Source organism: Somniosus microcephalus, chromosome 2, assembly GCF_052327205.1.
Source record: "Somniosus microcephalus isolate GS21.2 chromosome 2, FLI_Smic_1.0, whole genome shotgun sequence".
In the NCBI taxonomy this organism is placed as follows: domain Eukaryota; kingdom Metazoa; phylum Chordata; class Chondrichthyes; order Squaliformes; family Somniosidae; genus Somniosus; species Somniosus microcephalus.
In genome coordinates this window covers 314,015,189-314,034,790 of record NC_140988.1, presented here as the reverse complement: position 1 = coordinate 314,034,790, position 19,602 = coordinate 314,015,189, and the positions used below count along the sequence as shown (strand labels likewise).

Genomic DNA, 19,602 nt, shown 5'->3' with positions numbered 1-19,602 from the left:
TCACCTAGAGATTCAATTACTCCAACGCTCATCTTGCTGTCTAACCACCCTCCACAAACTCTGGACTATCCAAAACTATGGTGCTCGTATCCTGTTCTGCACAAAGTCCCATTTGACTATCATCCCCAACCTGGAAAACCTACTGGTCCCGGGTCTAATCCCTCCATCGCCTCGCTCCTCTCAATCGCCATAACTACCTTTAGCCCAGCCCTCAATGCTCTGTTCCTTTGGCTCGAGCTTCTTGTGCATCTCCTCCCCCTCACCTCACCATTGGTAAACATGCCATTAGCCACATATAGGCCCCATGCTCTAAACGCCCTCTCTACCTCCCTTTCCTCCTTAAACTCTCATAAAGCCTTTGGTTACCCCATCTAAATTTTCATTTTTTTTGGCTTGAGTTACATCTTTACCACATCTCTGAAGTGCCTAGAATCTTTTTCTATGTTCCAGGTGATATATAAATGCAAGATATCAGTGTTGTAAGGGCATTATCTCCCCTTTAAACCACCTCAAATTGAGTCTGCAACTTTGGCCTTCTGCTACAGTATATTCCACACTCTCAGAACCTTTTATGTGAAGGCATTTTTTAAAAATTCGCTTTTAATCCACTTGGTTCTAATGTTAAGGTTTATGTCTCTGTGTTCTGGGTTCCCTTACCAGAGGGATGAGTCATTCCATCACTACCTGGAATTACCACAGAAATGGAAGCTCACAGGAATTCCTTCTTGTATCTGTATGTGACCACAGAATATGGGAATTCCAATAGAAGTTAGAATGCAGTCTCTCAGTCACTTAAGCAGGTAATTTCCAAAGAGCCATCCATTAGTTCTAGTGACAGAATTTAATGGCAGAATAGCTCACAGGCTCCCTCCAGTGGGTGAAGCAATTACTGCGCATTACTCTTTAAAATATGAAAGAAATTCATGTTTAACTTTTTTAAAAATGAATTAGTGGGATATGGATATTGCTAGCAAGGCCAACATTTATTGCCCATCCCTAGTGGCCCTTGCAAAGGTGGCGATGAGCTTTCTTCTTGAACTGCGGCAGTCCGTGCGGTGAAGAGACTCCCACAATGCTGTTAGGGAGGGCGTTCCAGGATTTTGACCCAGTGATGATGAAGATTCGGCGATATACGTCCAAGTCAGGATGGTGGGTAAGTTAGAGTGGAACTTGGAAGTGATGGCGTTTCCATGCACCTGCTGCCCTTGTCCTTCTCGGTGGTCGTCGTGGTCATGGATTTGGGGGGTGCTATCGAAGACTTGGTGAGTTGCTGCAGTGCATCTGTGGATAGCAGACATTATAGCCACGGTGTGGTGGAGGGAGAACATAAGAACATAAGAAATAGGAGCATTTAATGAGATCATGGCTGATCTAATCTTGGGCTCAGCTCCATTTCCCTGCACTATCCCCATATCCCTTCACTCCCTTATTGTTCAAAAATCTGTCTATCTCTACGTTAAGTATATTCAATGATCCAGCCTCCACAACTCTTTGGGGCAGAGAATTCCACAGATTTACGACCGTCAGAGAAGAAATTCCTCCTCATCTCAGTTTTAAATGGGCGACCTCTTATCCTGAAACTATGCCCCCGAGTTCTAGATTCCCCCATGAGCGGAAACATCTTCTCTGTATCTACCTTGTCGAGCCCCCTCAGTATCTTATATGTTTCAGTAAGATCCCCTCTCATTCTTCTAAACTCCAATGAGTATTGGCCCAACCTGCTCAACCTTTCTTCATAAGACAACCCCTTCATCTCAGGAATCAACCTCGTGAACCTTCTCTGAACTGCCTCCAATGCAAGTATATTCTTCCTTAAATAAGGAGACCAAAATTGTGTGCAGTACTCCAGGTGTGGTCTCACCAATGCCCTGTACAGTTGGAGCAAGACTTTCCTACTTTTATACTCCATCCCCCTTGCAATAAAGGCCAACATTCAATTTGCTTTCCTGATTACTTGCTGTATCTGCATGCTAACTTTTTGTGTTTCATGCAAAAGGACCCCCAGATCCCTCTGTACTGCAGCATTTTGTAATCTCTCTCCATTTAAATAATAATTTGCTTTATTATTTTTCTTACCAAAGTGGATAACCTCACACTTTCCCACATTATACTCCATCTGTCAAATGTTTGCCCACTCACTTAGTCTATTTCCCTTTGCAGATTCTTTGTGTCTTCTTCACAACTTGCTTTCCCACCTATCTTTGTATCAGCAGCAAATTTGGCTCCATTACACTCGATCCCTTCATCCAAGTCATTAATATAGATTGTAAATAGTTGAGGCCCCAGCACTGATCCCTGTGGCACCCCATTAGTTACCGTTTGCCAACTGGAAAATGACCCATTTATCCCGACTCTCTGTTTTCTGTTAGTTAGCCAATCCTCTAACCATCCATGCTAATATATTACCCCCAACCCCGTGAGCTCTTACCTTGTGCAGTAACCTTTTATGTGGCACCTTATCGAATGCCTTCTGGAAATCCAAATACACTACATCTACTGGTTCCCCTTTGTCCACCCTGCTCGTTACATCCTCAAAGAATTCCAGATAATTTGTCAAACATGATTTCCCTTTCATGAAACCATGCTGACCCTGCTTGACTGTATTATGATTTTCTAAATGTCCTGCTACTGCTTCCTTAATGATGGACTCCAGTATTTTCCCAACAACAGCTGTTAGGCTAACTGGTCTATAGTTTCCTGCTTTCTATCTCCCTCCCTTCTTAAATAGGGGTGTTATATTTGCGGTTTTCCAATCCACTGGGACCTCTCTAGAATCCGAGGAATTTTGGTAGATTGCAACCAATGCATCCACTATCTCTGCAGCCACTTCTTTTAAGATCCTAGGATGCAGGCCATCAGGTCCAGGGGACTTGTCCACCTTTAGTCACATTATTTTACCAAGTACTTTTTCATTGTTTTAAGGTTCCCCCCCTCCCTATAGCCCCCTTGATTATGTATTATTGGGATGGTTTTAGTGTCTTCTACCGTGAAGACTGATACAAAATATTTGTTCAAAGTCTCTGCCATTTCCCTGTTCATTATTAATTCCCCAGTCTCATCCTCTAAGGGACCAACGTTTACTTTAGCTACTCTCTTCCTTTTTATATACCTGTAGAAGCTTACTATCTGTTTTTATATTTCTTGCTAGTTTACTCTAATAATCCATCTTCTCTCTTTATTATTTTTTAAGTCGTCCTTTGCTGGTTTTTAAAAATTTCCCAATCCTCTGGCCTTCCACTAATCTTAGCAACATTGTATGCCTTTGTTTTCAATTTGATACCATCCTTTACTTCCTTAGTTAGCCACCGATGGTTCTCCCTTCTCTTAAAGTGGATGTTTAAGGTGGTGGATGGGGTGCTGATCAAGCAGATTGCTTTGTCCTGGTGTCAAGTTTCTTGAGTGTTGTTGCAGCAGCACCCATAGAGGCAAGTGGAGAGTATTCTATCACACTCCTGACTTGTGCCTTGTAGGTGGTGGAGAGACTTTGGGGAGTCAGGAGGTGAGGTGCTCTCGTAGCCACAGCTTTTATGTGGCTGGTCCAGTTGAGTTGCTGGTCAATGGTGACTTCCAGGATGTTGATAGTGGGGGATTTGGTGATGGCAGTTGTGTGATGTAAATGTTACTTACCACTTATCAGCCCAAGCCTGAACGTTGTCCAGGTCTTGTGGCATACGGGTATGGACTACTTCAGTATCTGTTCAGTTCCATTCACAATTCCTCACTGTGCAATCATCAGCGAACAGATTGTGGTGGAATACAATTCTGCTGCTGCTGATGGCCCACAGCGCCTCATGGATGTCCAGTTTTGAGCTGCTAGAACTGTTCTGAATCTATCCCATTTAGCACAGTGGCAGTGCCATACGACATAATGGAGGATGCCCTCAGTGTGAAGATGGGACTTGGTCTCTACAAGGACTGTGTGGTGCTCACTCCTACCACTCAGGTAGACTGGTGAGGACAAAATCAGGTATGTTATTCCCTCATGTTGGTTCTCTCACCACCTGCCACAAGCCTAGTCTGCCAACTATGTCCTTCTGGGCTCTTGGTGATGGACATTGAAGTCCCCTACCCAGAGTACATTCTGTGCCCCTGCTATCCTCAGTGCTTCCTCCAAGTGGTGCTGAACATGGAGGAGTACTGATTCATCAGCTGAGGGAGGGCGGTATGTGGTAATCAGCAAGAGGTTTCCTTGCCCACGTTTGACCTGAAGCCATGAGACTTCATGGGGTCCGGAGTCAATGTTGAGGACTCTCCCACCCATATGTATACCATTGTGCCCTCACCTCTGGTGGGTTTGTTCTACCGGTGGGACTATTACTTGACTAGTCTGTTGGACAGCTCTCCCATCTATGACACCAGTCCCCAGGTGTTCACGAGGAGGACTTTGCAGGGTCGACTGGGCCGGGCATGCCTACGTTGTATCCAAATCCGATGCCGAGGTTGAAGCCGAGTGGTCCGTCTGGTTTTATTCTTCTAATCCTCTTTTGTAGCAGTTTGATACAACCGAGTGGTTTGCTAGGCCATTTCAGAGGCCAGTCAAGAGTCAACCACATTGGTATGGAACTGGAGTCACCTATAGACCAGACCAGGTGAGGACAGCAGGTTTCCTTCCCAGAATGTATACTAACTTGACTCAGCAACTTATTCCAAAAATATAATTATTCAAATATGTTTCTGCTTTTACAATAACCAACCTCTGCTTCATTGATAGTCACATTAAACAGCAACAGATTTTTCTGTAGCTCAGGATGTGGACAACACTGGCAAAGGCACATTTATTGTCAATCCCCAGTTGCCCCAAGACCATTCCCACGAACTGCTGCAGTCCTTGTACTGATAACAAATCTGTTTGACAAACTGAATAATTAAAAAAGACAGATACTAAGCAGAATACAAACTATTTTGTTCATTCATCCTTCTGAATTACTGAAAACCATTTCGGACACGTGATTAGAAATGGTTAAATGATTTTAAAGTGGTTTCCCACAAATATTTTCTTCCTGTTGTAAGTAAAGTCAAATGGTTATTTTGTTTTTGCTCACTTTTAGTAGAACATTCACATAAAGTGGGAAGAACTGCATGATTTTCTCTTTTTCCGTTCATAAATTTCTAAACAGAGAAATTCCTTGAAAGTTCTATGGAATCGCCAAATAAACATGGGCTACATTTTTTTTAATCTTGTGTTACACTGTACAGTGTGCTTTTGGAAAACAACAACTTTCTGTTTGTTGCACTGCTGTTATTTCCATCTCTAAAGCTATCATTCAACATCAACGAGAGGACACAAAAGAGTAACATATTACAGTAAATGGAAATTCTTTCTTTTTCCCCTTGCTAGTATGCCTGCCAACAATGGGACCATACTGCCACCAGGTGTTTAATCTGTGAATCACAAAAACTGTAGAGAAATGTTAATAAAACACCATGATCGGGGCCACTGGTTTATGGTGACTAAATAAATAAGTCAAATTCTGTTCTCATTACACAGGATTTTGCAATATTTACCAGTGTTTTAGGCATCTCATTCCATGGTTCCATGAAAACAGTAAATCAGCGTGTGACCAGTTAATCCATGACAGTGGACGTAGTGTATTTGGATTTTTAAAAATCATTCGATAAGGTGCCACACAAGAGGTTATTACACAAAATTAGGACTCGTGGGATTGGGGATAATATATTAGCATGGATTGAAGACTGGTTAATGGACAGAAAACAGAGAGTAGGAATAAACGGGGCCTTTTCACATTGGGAGGCTGTAACTAGCGGGGTACCACAGGATCAGTGCTTGGGCCCCAGCTATTTACAATCTATATTAATGACTTAGATGAAGGGACTGAGTGTAACATATCCAAGCTTGCTGATGATACAAAGTTAGGTGGGAAAGTAAGCTGTGAAGAGGACACAAAGGGGCTGCAGACAGATATAGACAGGTAACTGAGTGGGCAAGAACATGGCAAATGGAATACAATGTGGGGAAGTGTGAAGTTAGGAAAAACAAAAAAGCAGAATATTTTTTGAATGGTGAGAGACTGGGAAATGTTTGCATTCAGAAGGACCTGGGTGTCCTAGTACATGAATCACAGAAAGTTAACATGCAGCTACAGAAAGCAATTAGGAAAGCCCCCTCCTATTTCTCATCTACATGTTGCCACTTGGCGACATCATCCGAAAACACAGCGTCAGTTTCCACATGTACGCTGACGACACCCAGCTCTACCTCACCACCACTTCTCTCAACCCCTCCACGGTCTCTAAATTGTCAGACTGCTTGTCCGACATCCAGTTCTGGATGAGCAGAAATTTTCTCCAATTAAATATTGGGAAGACCAAAGCCATTGTTTTCGGTCCCCGCCACAAACCCCGTTGCCTAGCCACTGACTCCATCCCTCTCCCTAACATCTGTCTGAGGCTGAACCACACTGTTCGCAACCTTGGTGTCATATTTGACCCGGAAATGAGCTTCCGACCACATATCCGCAGCATAACTAAGACCGTTTATTTCCACCTCCATAACATCGCCCGTCTCCGCCCTTGCCTCAGCTCATCCGCTGCTGAAACCCTCATTCATGCCTTTGTTACCTCTAAACTTGACTATTCCAACGCACCCCTGGGCTGGCCTCCCACATTCTACCCTACGTAAACTTGAGGTCATCCAAAACTCGGCTGCCGTGTCCTGACTCGTACCAAGTCCCATTCACCCATCACCACTGTGCTCGCTGACCTATATTAGCTCCTGGTTAAGCAACGCCTCGATATCAAAATTCTCAGCCTTGTTTTCAAATCCCTCCATGGCCTCGCCCCACCCTATCTCTGTAATCTCCTTCAGCCCCACAACCCCCCCCCCCGCCCACACACATATCTATGCTCCTTTAATTCAGCCCTCGAGCATCCCTGATTATAATCGCTCAACCATTGGTGGCCGTGCCTTCTGTTGCCTAGGCCCTAAGCTCTGGAATTTCCTGCCTAAACCTCTCCAGCTCTCTTTCCTCCTTTAAGACGCTTCTTAAAACCTACCTCTCTGGCCAAGCTTTTGGTTACCTGCCCTAATTTCTCCTTATGTGGTTCGGTGTCAAATTTTTTGTCTTATAATATCCTGTGAAGCACCTTGGAACGTGTTACTACGTTAAAGGCGCTTTATAAATACAAGTTGTTGTTTGTTACAAAAGGATTAGAGTATAAGAGTAAAAAAGTCTTACTACAATTATACAGGACATTGGTGAGGCCACACCTGGAGTACTGTGTACAGTTCTGGTCTCCTTACCTAAGGAAAGACATACTTGCCTTAGATGGAGTGCAACGAAGGTTCACTAGCCTGGTTCCTGGGATGAGGGGATTGCCCTATGAGGAGAGACTGAGTAGACTAGGCCTATATTCTCTAGAGTTTAGAAGAATGAGAGGTGATCTAATTAAAACATATAAAATTCTTAAGGGGCTTGACAGGGTTAATGCTGAGAAAATGTTTCCCCTGGCTGGGGAATCTAGAACCAGGGGTCACAGTCTCAGAATAAGGGGTCAGCCATTTAGGACTGAGGTGAGGAGAAATTTCTTCACTCAAAGGGTTGTGAATCTTTGGAATTCTCTACCCCAGAGAGCTGTGGATGCTCAGTCATTGAGTATATTCAAGGCAGAGGTCGATAATTTTTTGGGAACTAAGGAAATTAAGGGATATGGGGATAGTGCGGGAAGGTGGAGTTGAAGTAGAAGATCAGCCATGATCTTGTTGAATGGCGGAGCAGGCTCGAAGGGCCAAATGGCCTACTCCTGCTCCTATTTCTTATGTTCTTATTGAACAATGCAATGACAGAACAGGATTACTTATATAATGGCCCAGAAATTTGGGTCCCTACGCGTGAGTACTCACGCGTAGACCCAATAGAGCCCAATGGAAGTGCCGGTTTCGTGCATGCACTGCACATGCGCGGGAAACCGGAACTTCCGTTCCCTTGAAAGAAGGGGTTCAGAGGTGGAACGCGTGCGCATTGAACTTATGTTTTTTTTCCAGGTTTCTCCCGGAGGGTAAGTCTCCAGGAGTTACACATGTAAAAAGCAGGCGCAAGGCCTGATATTAACAAGGTAAGTGATGAATTAATTAAAATTAAAACATTTTTTCCCACAGGTTTATTATTTTTAAATACTTTAAAGAAAGGTAAGTTTATTTTTAGCCCCGTTAGAAAATGTAATTAATTTTTTCAAAAATTTAATTATTGTTTAAAATAGTTATTTTATGTAATTTGTAGTTATTTTAAAAATGTGGTTTTAAAAAAAATTTATTTGAAGTTTTACTGATGTTTTGGGGCTTGTAGTATTTATAGTTTTGACAGCTCTTCCTGTCAATTTTATGAATGGGCATTCCCTGCTACCATTGGCTCTCCATGGCCCACGTGATCCCAGGGGACGCATCGAACTAACTGCGCCCCTGGGAAACACAAGCACTGCACTCCAGCAGTTGGAGGAGGCCCAGGATCGGAATCCCACGCGGGCCCACAACTCAACGGCCGGCGCACTAGGCAAGTGCAGGTCGGAGGCTTGCACACGCGGGAAGCCTCCGACCCGAATTTCTGGGCCATTAATACCTGGAAATTGGTCAAATTCTGAAAACCTAGTCAGTCAATTAGCTACCTTTATGGTTAATCAACATAAACAAAAGCAACTTGTGTTTCTATAATGTTCCTCCACTCCAGGAAGTTGGTTTGAGGCGGATAAAACAGTGGGCAGTGAGCAGGAGGGAGAAAGGAAAAATAGAGACGTTAAGGTGGAGCCAGACGCACAGTCGAAGAGAAAGGTCAAGGGTATTGAAAGGAGGGAGGGAGATGATAAAAGCAGTGGGATCCAGGGAGGGAGTTCCAAAGGATTGAAAGAGCAGACACCAACGTGAAGCAGGGGACAAGGAGCAACTTGGTGTTACAAGAGCAGAGTCTGCATGTAGACACGCAAGGGCTAGGATGGGGTGAGACCATGGAGGGAATTGAAAGTGATCCAGAGAATATGGAAGTCATTTGCCAGAGAATGGGGAATCAGTGACACCTGGAGAGGATGGGGTGATGGGAGTATGGGGAATTGGTTGGATGAGGATGTGGCCTGCAGTCTCTTGAATGAGTTGTTATTCGTGGAGCGTTGAGACAGCAAGATAAGCATTTGAGAACCTGAGCTCAAGATGAAAAGTGTAGACAAGGGTTTTAACAGCAGTGAGGAGGTAGTGACAGAGTTGGGCAATGTTGTAAATATAGATGAAAGCAGTCTTGGTAACAGAACATTTGTGAGATAGGACAACCATCCCAGGTAAACCAATACACTGAGGTGCCCCACCTCCTGACAGCCTGAGGTGACATCTGGGATGTTGATGGAGTTATGATCAGAGGTGCTGGCAGGAAGCACCTTATTGCATCTGTAACATTTAAGTATTCTTGCATCACCACTTTAATAAGAGATGCAAAAAGAAATATGAAAAAAAATTGCACAGGATATCAAAGCTCAAGTTTTTATAGGGTCCTCTTTGACCCGGAGCAGAGTTTCTGACCCATATACTCTATTACCAAGACCTCCTACTTCCACCTCTGTAATATTGTCAATCATAACCCCTGTTACAGCCCATCCATGCTTTGGTTACCTTCAGACTTGACTAATCCAAAACTCTCCTGGCCGTCCTCCCATCTTCCACCTTTCCATAAACTTCAGCTCATCCAAAACTCAGCTGCCCGTATCCTAACTTGCACCAAGTCCCATTCACCATCACCCCTGTGCTTGGCGGTTCCTAGTCCAGCAACACCTCAAATTTAAAATTCTCATCCTGGTGTTCAAATCCCTCCATGGCCTCACCCCTCTCTATCTCTGTAACCTCCTCCAGCCCTTCAACCCTCCGAGAACTCTGCGTTCTTTCAATTCTGGTCCTTGCACATCCCCGATTTCCTTCGCCCCACTATTGGTGGCCGTGTCTTCAGCTGTAGCTCTGGAATTCGCTCCCTAAACCTCTCCGAGTCTCTACATCTCTCTCCTTAACACCTATTTCTTTGGACAAGCTTTTGGTCACCTGTCCTAATATCTCATAACATAGAAACATAGACATAGAAGCAGGAGTAGGCCATTCGGCCCTTCAAGCCTGCTCCGCCATTCAACGAGATCATGGCTGATCAGCCAAACCCTAGCACCCGGTCCCTACACCGACAGCCATCCCACACAAGCCCTATCCCCGTAACCCCGTAACCCCACGTATTTAATCCCCCCTAACACTAAGGGCCAATTTTTTATCATGGCCAATCAACCTAACCCGCACATCTTTGGACTGTGGGAGGAAACCGGAGCACCCGGAGGAAACCCACGCAAACACGGGGAGAATGTGCAAACTCCACACAGACAGTCACCCGAGGCCGGATTTGAACCCGGGTCCCTGGCGCTGTGAGGCAACAGTGCTAACCACTATGCCACCGTGCTGCCCTCATGTGGTTTGGTGTCAAATGTCATCTGATAACGCTTCTGTGAAGCACCTTGGGATGTTTTAAGGTGCTATATAAATGCAAATTGTTGTTGTTATAAATATATTGAGAGAGTGATAAAAGGAAATGTGGGTCCATTAAGAATGGATGAAGGTAAGACTATAATATGCAAGAAAGAAATGGAAGACATGTTAAATAAATACTTTGTACTTCATCAGATCACAGAAATGAAGAAAACAAAAACTTGCATCGATTTATTGTGGCAGCAACTTTAAAAGTCAAAACCTATTGGACCTCATTTTTCTTTAAACTAGAAAAAGCTGCTTACAATTATCCCTGAAAGTGAAAATTAATTTGCACCTGCTTAATACTCAAAAAGGTGTCAAAATTTTGCATCCGCTCTCAATGTCAAGCACTTCCAGGTCAGGCATCGATTAAACACAGGGTCGCGTTTTCTACAATGGCCTAATGATTAAAGGTGCTGCCTGGTTTAGATCAGCAAGTCTTAATTCCAGTTCCCAGGCTCTGCTGAATTTCTTCATTTCAGCTGGGGCACTACAATCACCCTCAGTGCCCCAGGGTAGCCTCTCAACACTCACTCTTAAGGTGTACGCATGAAGAATAGCCACTTGAAAAATGTACTTTGAACCTGACCTCAGAATAGCCCCCTCCCCTGTACAGCAGGAACATTTTCATTCCCTACACAGGCATCTTTGCAGCCTCTACAAACAAGGCAACCAATTTTGGGTAAGTTTTATGTTATGGACCAACAGCCACTTGTAACTGAATTGAAGCTACCAAATCCATTTCAAGTAGGATTCCTACATCTGCAAAGGGGGATGAGTTTCATCCCATCAGTCTGGGATGGATTCCATAGATGAAAGCAGATTGTGCTGACCTACAGTGTGGCCTCCTGCCCCACTGATCAGCTCACCCTGAAGAAAAGCAAGTACATTCATTTGAAATGTGTCTACATAATTAGGGCAAACCACTGGTCACCTTACAACATCCTGTAATAAATTCCAAAAATAACTACTCTTACCGCAGTGGTACTTAGGCAGTAAATTATAATACAAATATTGGTTTCTGAATGGATATGAACAATAACAAATCACCTGAACTACATATCATTTAGGGCACATATACAAGAATATAAATAGAAATAATACTCTCACACACATGCTCCTATTACTGAAGATAAAAAAATAATCACAATCACCCTTCAAAATGAACAAGAGCGGCAATAACAACAGAAAATGCTGGAAAAACTCAGCAGGCCAGGCAACATCCATGGAGAGAAATTAGAGTTGACGTTTCGGGTCGAAACCCTTTTTCAAAACTGGAAAGGAAATAAAATAGATCGAAGGCAGGGCTGCGATAGAACAAAAGAAGCAAAAAGAGACATTACGAGGTATTCAAAACCAGACGAGATGATAATAGGACAGTGGAGACAAAAGACGGCTGAGATTAGGTGTGAAGTGTACTGGCAGGATGAGAGACAGCTGCCATGTGGGAGAGAGAAAAAAAAAGGGGGGGGGGAGGGAAGACCCAAAACAAAGGGGTGGAAAAAAATATAAGTAAAAATGTAATAGGGGCCGAGGTTATGATCTGAAATTGTTGAACTCGATATTGAGTCTGGAAGGCTGCAACGTGCCTAATCGGAAGATAAGGTGCTGTTCCACGAGTTTACGTTGAGCTTCCGTGGAACAATGCAGGAGGCCAAGGACGGTGAGGTCCGAGTGGGAATGGAGCGGTGAATTAAAATGACAGGCGACCGGAAGCTCGGGGTCACCCTTACGGACTGAACGGCAATGTTGTGGGAACACCATCACCTCCATGTTCCTCTTCAAGTCACACACCATCCTAACTTGATCATATATCATCGTTCCTTCATTGTCACTGGGTCAGAATCCTGGAATTCCCTACCCAACACCACTGTGGGAGCACTATTGCCACAAGGACTGCAGCAGTTCAAGGAGAAGGTCCACCACCAACACCTTCTCAGGGCAACTGGCAATAAATGCAGCCTTTCCAGCATGGCCCACATCTCAAGAACACAAAGAAACCTAAAAATGGTACAGTTTTGCACACAGGTAGTCAAACAACTACTGAATTTCAACGTAATAAATTAGAGCACTGAAATCCCACAAAAATCACATCTCTACCTTTAAAAGAAAAACTGGTTTCACTTTATATTTTCTTTGTATTAACACAGAATGTTGGAACATTTTTCTTCTAACAACTCGTGAATTAGACCAGGATTAACTCACTTCATGACCCTAATGCATGGAGCATATCTCAGTCTGCCACCGTACATCTTGAAGATTGGGAACAGTTTAAGATAGAGCAAAGGAGGGCAAAGGGCATGATCAAGAGGGGCAAAATAGCTTACGAAAACAAGCTGGCGGAAAATATAAAAACTAACTCCAAAAGCTTTTATAAATATATCAAAAGGAAAAGACTGGTGAAAACCAAAGTTGGTCCATTGCAGTCAGATACGGGGGAATATATAATGGGAAATAAGGAAATGGCAGATCAACTAAATGCATACTTTGGGTCAGTCTTTACGAAGGAAGACACAAAAAACCTCCCTGGGATATCGGGAAAAATAGGGACATTGGCAAAGGAGGAACTGACGCAAATCAATATCTCTAAGGATATGGTGTTAAGGAAGCTAAAGGGATTGAAGGTGGACAAATCCCCAGGGCCTGATAACATGCATCCTAGGGTACTGAAGGAGGTGGCCCTAGAGATAGCGGATGCACTAAGGATGATTTTTCAGAATTCATTAGACTCGGGAACAGTGCCGATGGATTGGAGGGTAGCTAACGTTACCCCACTATTCAAAAAGGGGGGTAGGGAAAAAGCAGGTAATTACAGACCTGTAAGCCTTACATCAGTTGTGGGCAAAATGCTGGAGTCCATCATTAAGGATGAAATAGCGGAGCACTTAGCAAATGGGGACAGGATAGGACAGAGTCAACATGGATTTACAAAGGGTAAATCGTGCTTGACTAATCTATTGGAATTTTTTGAGGGAGTAACTGGTAGAATAGATGGGGGAGAGCCAGTAGATGTGGTGTACCTGGACTTCCAAAAGGCCTTCGATAAGGTCCCACATAAAAGATTAGCATGGAAAATTGAGGCTCATGGGATAAAGGGGAAAGTTTTGGCGTGGATAGGGAACTGGCTGTCAGATAGAAAACAGAGAGTTGGAATAAACGGCTCATTTTCTGAATGGCAGGCAGTAACAAGTGGGGTACCACAGGGATCTGTCCTGGGCCCCCAGCTGTTCACAATTTACATTAATGACCTGGATCAGGGAGTCGGATGCAGCATTTCCAAATTTGCAGACGACACTAAACTAGGAGGTGGGGTGGGCTCAGAGGAAGAGACCAGGAAGCTCCAGAGCGATTTGGACAGACTGGGCGATTGGGCGGATAAATGGCAGATGCACTATAATGTGGACAAGTGCGAAGTTATCCACCTTGGGTGCAGGAACGGGAGGGCAAATTATTATTTAAATGGCAATAGATTGGGAGAGGGGGAAGTACAGAGAGACCTGGGTGTTCTTGTACACCAGTCACTGAAGGCGAGCATGCAGGTGCAACAGGCGGTCAAGAAGGCAAACGGTATGCTGGCCTTCATAGCAAAAGGGTTAGAATACAGGAACAGGGATACTTTGCTGCAGCTGTACAGGGCACTGGTGAGACCACACCTCGAGTACTGTGTACAGTTTTGGTCGCCTCATCTGAGGAAGGATGTTCTTGCCATGGAGGGGGTGCAGCGGCGATTCACCAGGCTGATACCAGGAATGGCGGGAATGACCTATGAGGAGAGACTATGTAGTTTAGGGATGTACACACTGGAGTTTAGAAGATTGAGAGGGGACCTCATAGAAGTGTATAAAATTCTGACAGGTCTAGACAGACTGGATGCAGAAGGAATGTTTCCCTTGGCGGGTGAGAACAGAACTAGAGGACATAATTTAAGGATAAGGGCTAAACCATTTAGGACAGAGATGAGGGGGAATTTCTTCACTCAGAGAGTGGTGAACCTGTGGAACTCATTGCCACAGAGGGCAGTGTACGCCAGCTCATTAAATATATTTAAGAGGGAATTAGATATATTTCTACGGGCAAAAGGGGTTAAGGGTTACGGAGAGAAGGCGGGGACGGGATACTGAATTAAAGGATCAGCCATGATCTCATTAAATGGCGGAGCAGGCACGAAGGGCCGAATGGCCTACTCCTGCTCCTATCTTCTATGTATCTATGTATCTATGTATCCACACATTCTGGTGTGTATTAGTCTTACCTGACAGTGTGGGTGTGGATTTGAACATCCCATCATCGCACCTTTATTTTCAAAAATCTGAAATCAAAGAATGAACCACTTCTGTGAAAAACAGGGACAACAAATCGGTTACCATTTCATTCAACAAGTTATATCTGCAATGGATACAAGCATTCTTTTCAGCTGGATTTTTTTTTTCAGACTTCAAATTCAGTCTTTTCAGAAATTGGATCAGGAAAAAAAAAATCTACTAGTAAATCTCCTTCGGTGTTGCTAAAGGCTAGTCTGGATCATGCAGTGTGGTTTCTGGTGTTTACCACAATGTTGCTGTAGCCTAAACACAACATCAACAGTTCTTCCATCACTGTATTACACAATGAGAGCAAACCATCACAACCAAATTGTAAAAAAAGATTAAGCATCTGAGTGGATGAGAAACATGCATGCTTCAGATTGTGTGTGTAATACAATGTACCCACCACTTAAGTTGCAACATTTTTGCTCTTCCCTCACCAAAACCTCTTAATCCTAGTTAATTATTTAACTTTCTACAGTAGATTGGCAGTATTTGGTCACGATGCAAGACTTTCATGTTTATTTTGCTCTCTTCTCCACTTCCCTCCGCCAGTGAATGTCCATTTCCTGCGCATGCGGATGATCTGTCAAGCTGAAACTTGACAGATCGCATGCGGAAACCCGGAACTTGCGGGGCACTTACAGCCAATTACGCTGTGTGTACGCCGTCATAGGCCCCATAAAATCTGGGCCTATATAAAACCTTTGAAAATCATTTTCTTTTTCTTTGTTACTCATGCTTCATGGCTGTTTGTAAATTGTGTGTCTGGTTATAAAAGAAAAATGACTTGCACTTATATAGCATCTTTCACAACCTCAGAACGTCACAAGGTGCTTTATGGCCAATGAAATACTTCTGAAATGTACTGTAGTCACTGTTGTAATGCGTACATAATGTATCATGTGACATAAGTTATCATAATGCGCTCTGGGTATCGTAGTCTACTATTGTAGTTCTCCTGGAGCATGACAACTACAACTCTCATGGTGCATCGCTAACACACAAGATGAAAAGCCTCAACAGCCAGGTTAAATTTCCCAATCAGGGCTCCAGAAGTACAGGCCTATGTGGAGGAACATTTTTTTACAAGAATTTTCAGCATGAAATAACTTAATGGATAAATTAGTGATTTTTCTTTCAGGATTTTGTAAATGTTTGTGGCTGTGTTATTTCCAGCTATATACACCAAACTGACTGAAGAAGTGAAAAGAAAGTTGAGAACAGTTTAACAAAATTATTTGAGCAATTTAGTTAGTTAGTATTGTGGTACGTGGTTTATGAACAATAGCTATGAAATATAATGGAATGATCGATTATGCAGTCTTGCTGAATACTTGCTTCTCATTGGTATTTTTTTTGCAGAATAGCAATTTTTTGCCAATATACTGTAAGCCATTAAGATTTTACATAATAAAAATTTACCTATCCATACAATTTCCCACAAGACTTCCTTGATGTATTTCTAAATCCAATAACCCTGAATCCCATGTTCTGAATGGAACAGGTCTGGTCCCTTCTGAACCCCGTCAGTTTCCTGTATCACCACCCTACCTGGTTTAAAAAACTGAAAAAAAACTTCCTTGCATTTGCCATTTTCTTTGCAGTCAGATTTGACACGGTCTCAATTCTGTTGAAACTTTGAACAATAACTTGCATTTATATAGCACCTTAAACATAGTAAAACATCCCAGACGCTTCACAGGAGTGCTATCAAACAAAATTTGACACTGAGCTACATAAGGAGATATTCGGATGGGTGACTAAAACTTGGTCAAAGAGGTAGGTTTTAAGGAGCGTCTTAAAGAAGAGAGGTAGATAGGCTTTGGGCGGGGGGGGGGGGGTACCAGAGCCTAGCTGAACAAGTATTCTGCTGCTAAGGGGAAATAGGGCATGAAACAGGGATCGGGAAAGCAGTTAAAATGGATACATGTGGCTTTGCGCGTTAGTAATACAGAAAGAAATTGGCACATCCAGTTAAACTGTAAAATTAATGGCTTTCAGCCTCCGGTTACCTGCACCCATTGATATGTTGATCCTAGTTCTACCATGAGTTCCACCCATTTGTCAATCACGGCTCTGATTTCTGGAATAGACATCAATGGTAGGGTGATGTCGGAATGAGGATGGAAGCACATGACCTTACTGAAAGAGAATAGCCAACTGAGTACAAGACACAGACTTGTAATTAAAGAACTGCACCATTCCCAGAACATGGAGCACGTAATTCCCACAAAAAAATATTGCAATACTAGGTCTAAAATTAGTGTGCCACAGGTAGAATTGCCACCTGTGCAGTTTTCACCTGAACAGTTCACTTTTAGGCTGTCCAGAAATGTCTAAAATTTAAACATAACAAAGGGGCAATTTTACAACTCATGCTCCCTGTACAGAGATTCTCCCACCAGGAGTGGACAGAAAAGGAAAAAAAGACTTGCATTTATATAGCGCCTTTCACGACCTTGGGACTTCCCAAAGCGCTTTACAACCAATGAAGTACTTTTTGAAGTGTAGTCATTGTTTTAATGGAGGAAATGCGGCAGCCAAATTGCTCATAGCAAGCTCCCACAAACAGCAATGTGATAATAGCCAGTTAATCTGTTTTAGTGCTGTTGATTGAGGGATAAATATTGACTGATAAATATTGGCCCAGAAATTCGGGTCTCCACGGGTGAGTACGCGCTGGGTACTCACCCGTAGGCTGAATGGAAGTGCCGGTTTCCTGCATGCACGGGAAACCGGCACTTCCGATCCTCTGAACGAAGAGGTTCAGAGCGTGCGCATCGAACTTAGGTTTTCTTTTTTGCAGGTTTTCCCAGGATCGTAAGCCTGCAGGATTTAGAAATGTAAAAAGCAGGCGTAAGGCCTGCTTTTTACAAGGTAAGTGGTCAATTAATTAAAATTAAAACATTTTTTCCACAGGTTTATTATTTTTAATGAATACTTTAAACCAAGGTAAGTTTATTTTTAGCCCCGTTAGAATATAAAATTATTTTTTTCAAAAATTTTAATTATTGTTTTCAAAAATTTAAATTATTGTTTAAAATAGTTATTTAATGTAATTTATAGTTTATTTAAAAAGTGTGATTTAAAAAAAAAATTATTTGCAGGTTTACTGCTATTTTGGGGCTGTAGTATTTATAAGTTTTGACAGGTCTTCCTGTCAATCTTATGAATGGGCTTTTCCCTCCTCCAATTGGCTGCCCATGGCCCACGTGATCCCAGGGGATGCATCGAACTAACTGCGCCCCTGGGACACGCAAGTACAGCGCGCCGGCAGCTGGGCCAGGCCCCGGAGCGGAATTCCACGGGGCCCTACAGCTCAACTGCCGGCGCGCTAGGTAAGTGCAGGTCGGGGGCTTACACCCGTGGGAAGCCCCCGACCCGAATTTCTGGGCCAATGTTTGTCAACTACATTCCATGATGCATAGCGGGAATTTTCTGGATAATTCTTTGTCATGCAAGTTTTCTCTTGCACCATAATATCAAAACACAATCGCGTCCCTTAAAAGTAACAAAACCAACAGTCACTATAAAAACACAAATTTTACTTTGATATGACCAGAACAGCACCTCCACTTTATAGAATAGATATTTACCAAACTCCTCTAGCAGCTTTTCTTTGAAACAGCGGGTGCTCACTGAGACCTATGGGTTTAAAAGAAAGTAGTGCATTATTTAAAGAAAACGAGTGTAGAACCTTTTTTACTCAGTATTTAGACTGCTTTTATAATACCATTCTGACAAAAGTAGAGTATTTTGTCCAAAGTTTACTTTTTACCCTTTTATTATGGTCCTTAGTTTAAAATAGGTTATTTAAAAATAAAACCCTCAAAATAGAGCATGCACATAAAAAAGCCAACATATTTAACTCAAGAGTGAAGCCATCAAATTATTTGATGAACCTAATTGGAGGCGGCGGAGGCGGGACATAAAGGGAGAGCGGAGGAACAGCGTGGAGCTAATCAGAGGCTCCAGCAGCTGTGGGGGGAACAAGGACAGAATCCATTTGGTTAGAGTAGCAAAAAGGGTATGATCACGCAATTGGGGATTTTCTATAGGCCTCTGATGGGCCTTCAATAACCACAAAACTAGAAGTTATAGGCTTAAACAAGTTGGTTTTTAATCACTAAGATCAGAGCTAACATCTCAACACTCTGACTGGTTCACAGGAATGAGTCATACAGATCCTGGGATCTTTATGTAAGAGAAGTCAGGGGCGGAGCCAAGAGCCAAGACCTGGAACCTCCCAGGTTAGTCGGGAAAGAGGAAGTGAAACTATACGCAGTGGGGGAGGGTAATATACATGAGTGCAAAACGAATACAGGATCAAGACAAACAGATTTCATTACATTCACCCCTTTTATAGATTTAGTCCATCGGGGTGATGTTTCTTAAAAGTTGGTATAAGTGAGTCTGTCAGGAGGTTTTGCAGTTCTCAGTGATCGGCGCAAAGCCGGTTGGGGTGCCTCTAGGGGAGTGGATTCTGGTTTCTCCGCTGTCCGGGCCTCCGCAGTGTCTTCCAGGTTATCAGCAGTGTCCTCCAGGTTAAAGTTGGGTATTGATACCTCTGGGCGTCCTGTCTCTTTGTAGTGTAGGTCTTCATCGGGTAGTCTCCCATCGTTCTCTCCGCTCCCCGAGGGAGCGAGGTCTTTTATGCAGTGTCCTCTCACCCGTCAGAGTATTCGATATAGGCGTACTGAGGGTTTGCATGGAGGAGCTGTACCTTTTCCACAAGGGGGTCCGTTTTATGGCCTCTCACGTGCTTCCGCAATAGTACTGTCCCCGGAGACGTCAGCCACG

The 19,602-nt window shown here is 43.3% G+C and overlaps 1 protein-coding gene across 2 annotated transcripts in view; it reads right to left on the bottom strand.

Annotated features, from left to right (window-relative positions):
* The window catches only part of galt (galactose-1-phosphate uridylyltransferase), an 84,772-nt gene that overhangs the window by 36,159 nt on the left and 29,011 nt on the right, over positions 1–19,602 (bottom strand). For both annotated transcript variants that reach the window (XM_085974098.1, XM_085974092.1), the window contains exons 4-6: positions 18,399–18,447; positions 16,815–16,944; positions 14,748–14,804 (exon numbers count right to left, since the gene is read on the bottom strand). In XM_085974098.1, coding sequence (XP_085830224.1) covers positions 14,748–14,804; positions 16,815–16,944; positions 18,399–18,447 — 236 coding nt within the window. The remainder of the gene's footprint in view (positions 1–14,747; positions 14,805–16,814; positions 16,945–18,398; positions 18,448–19,602) is intronic.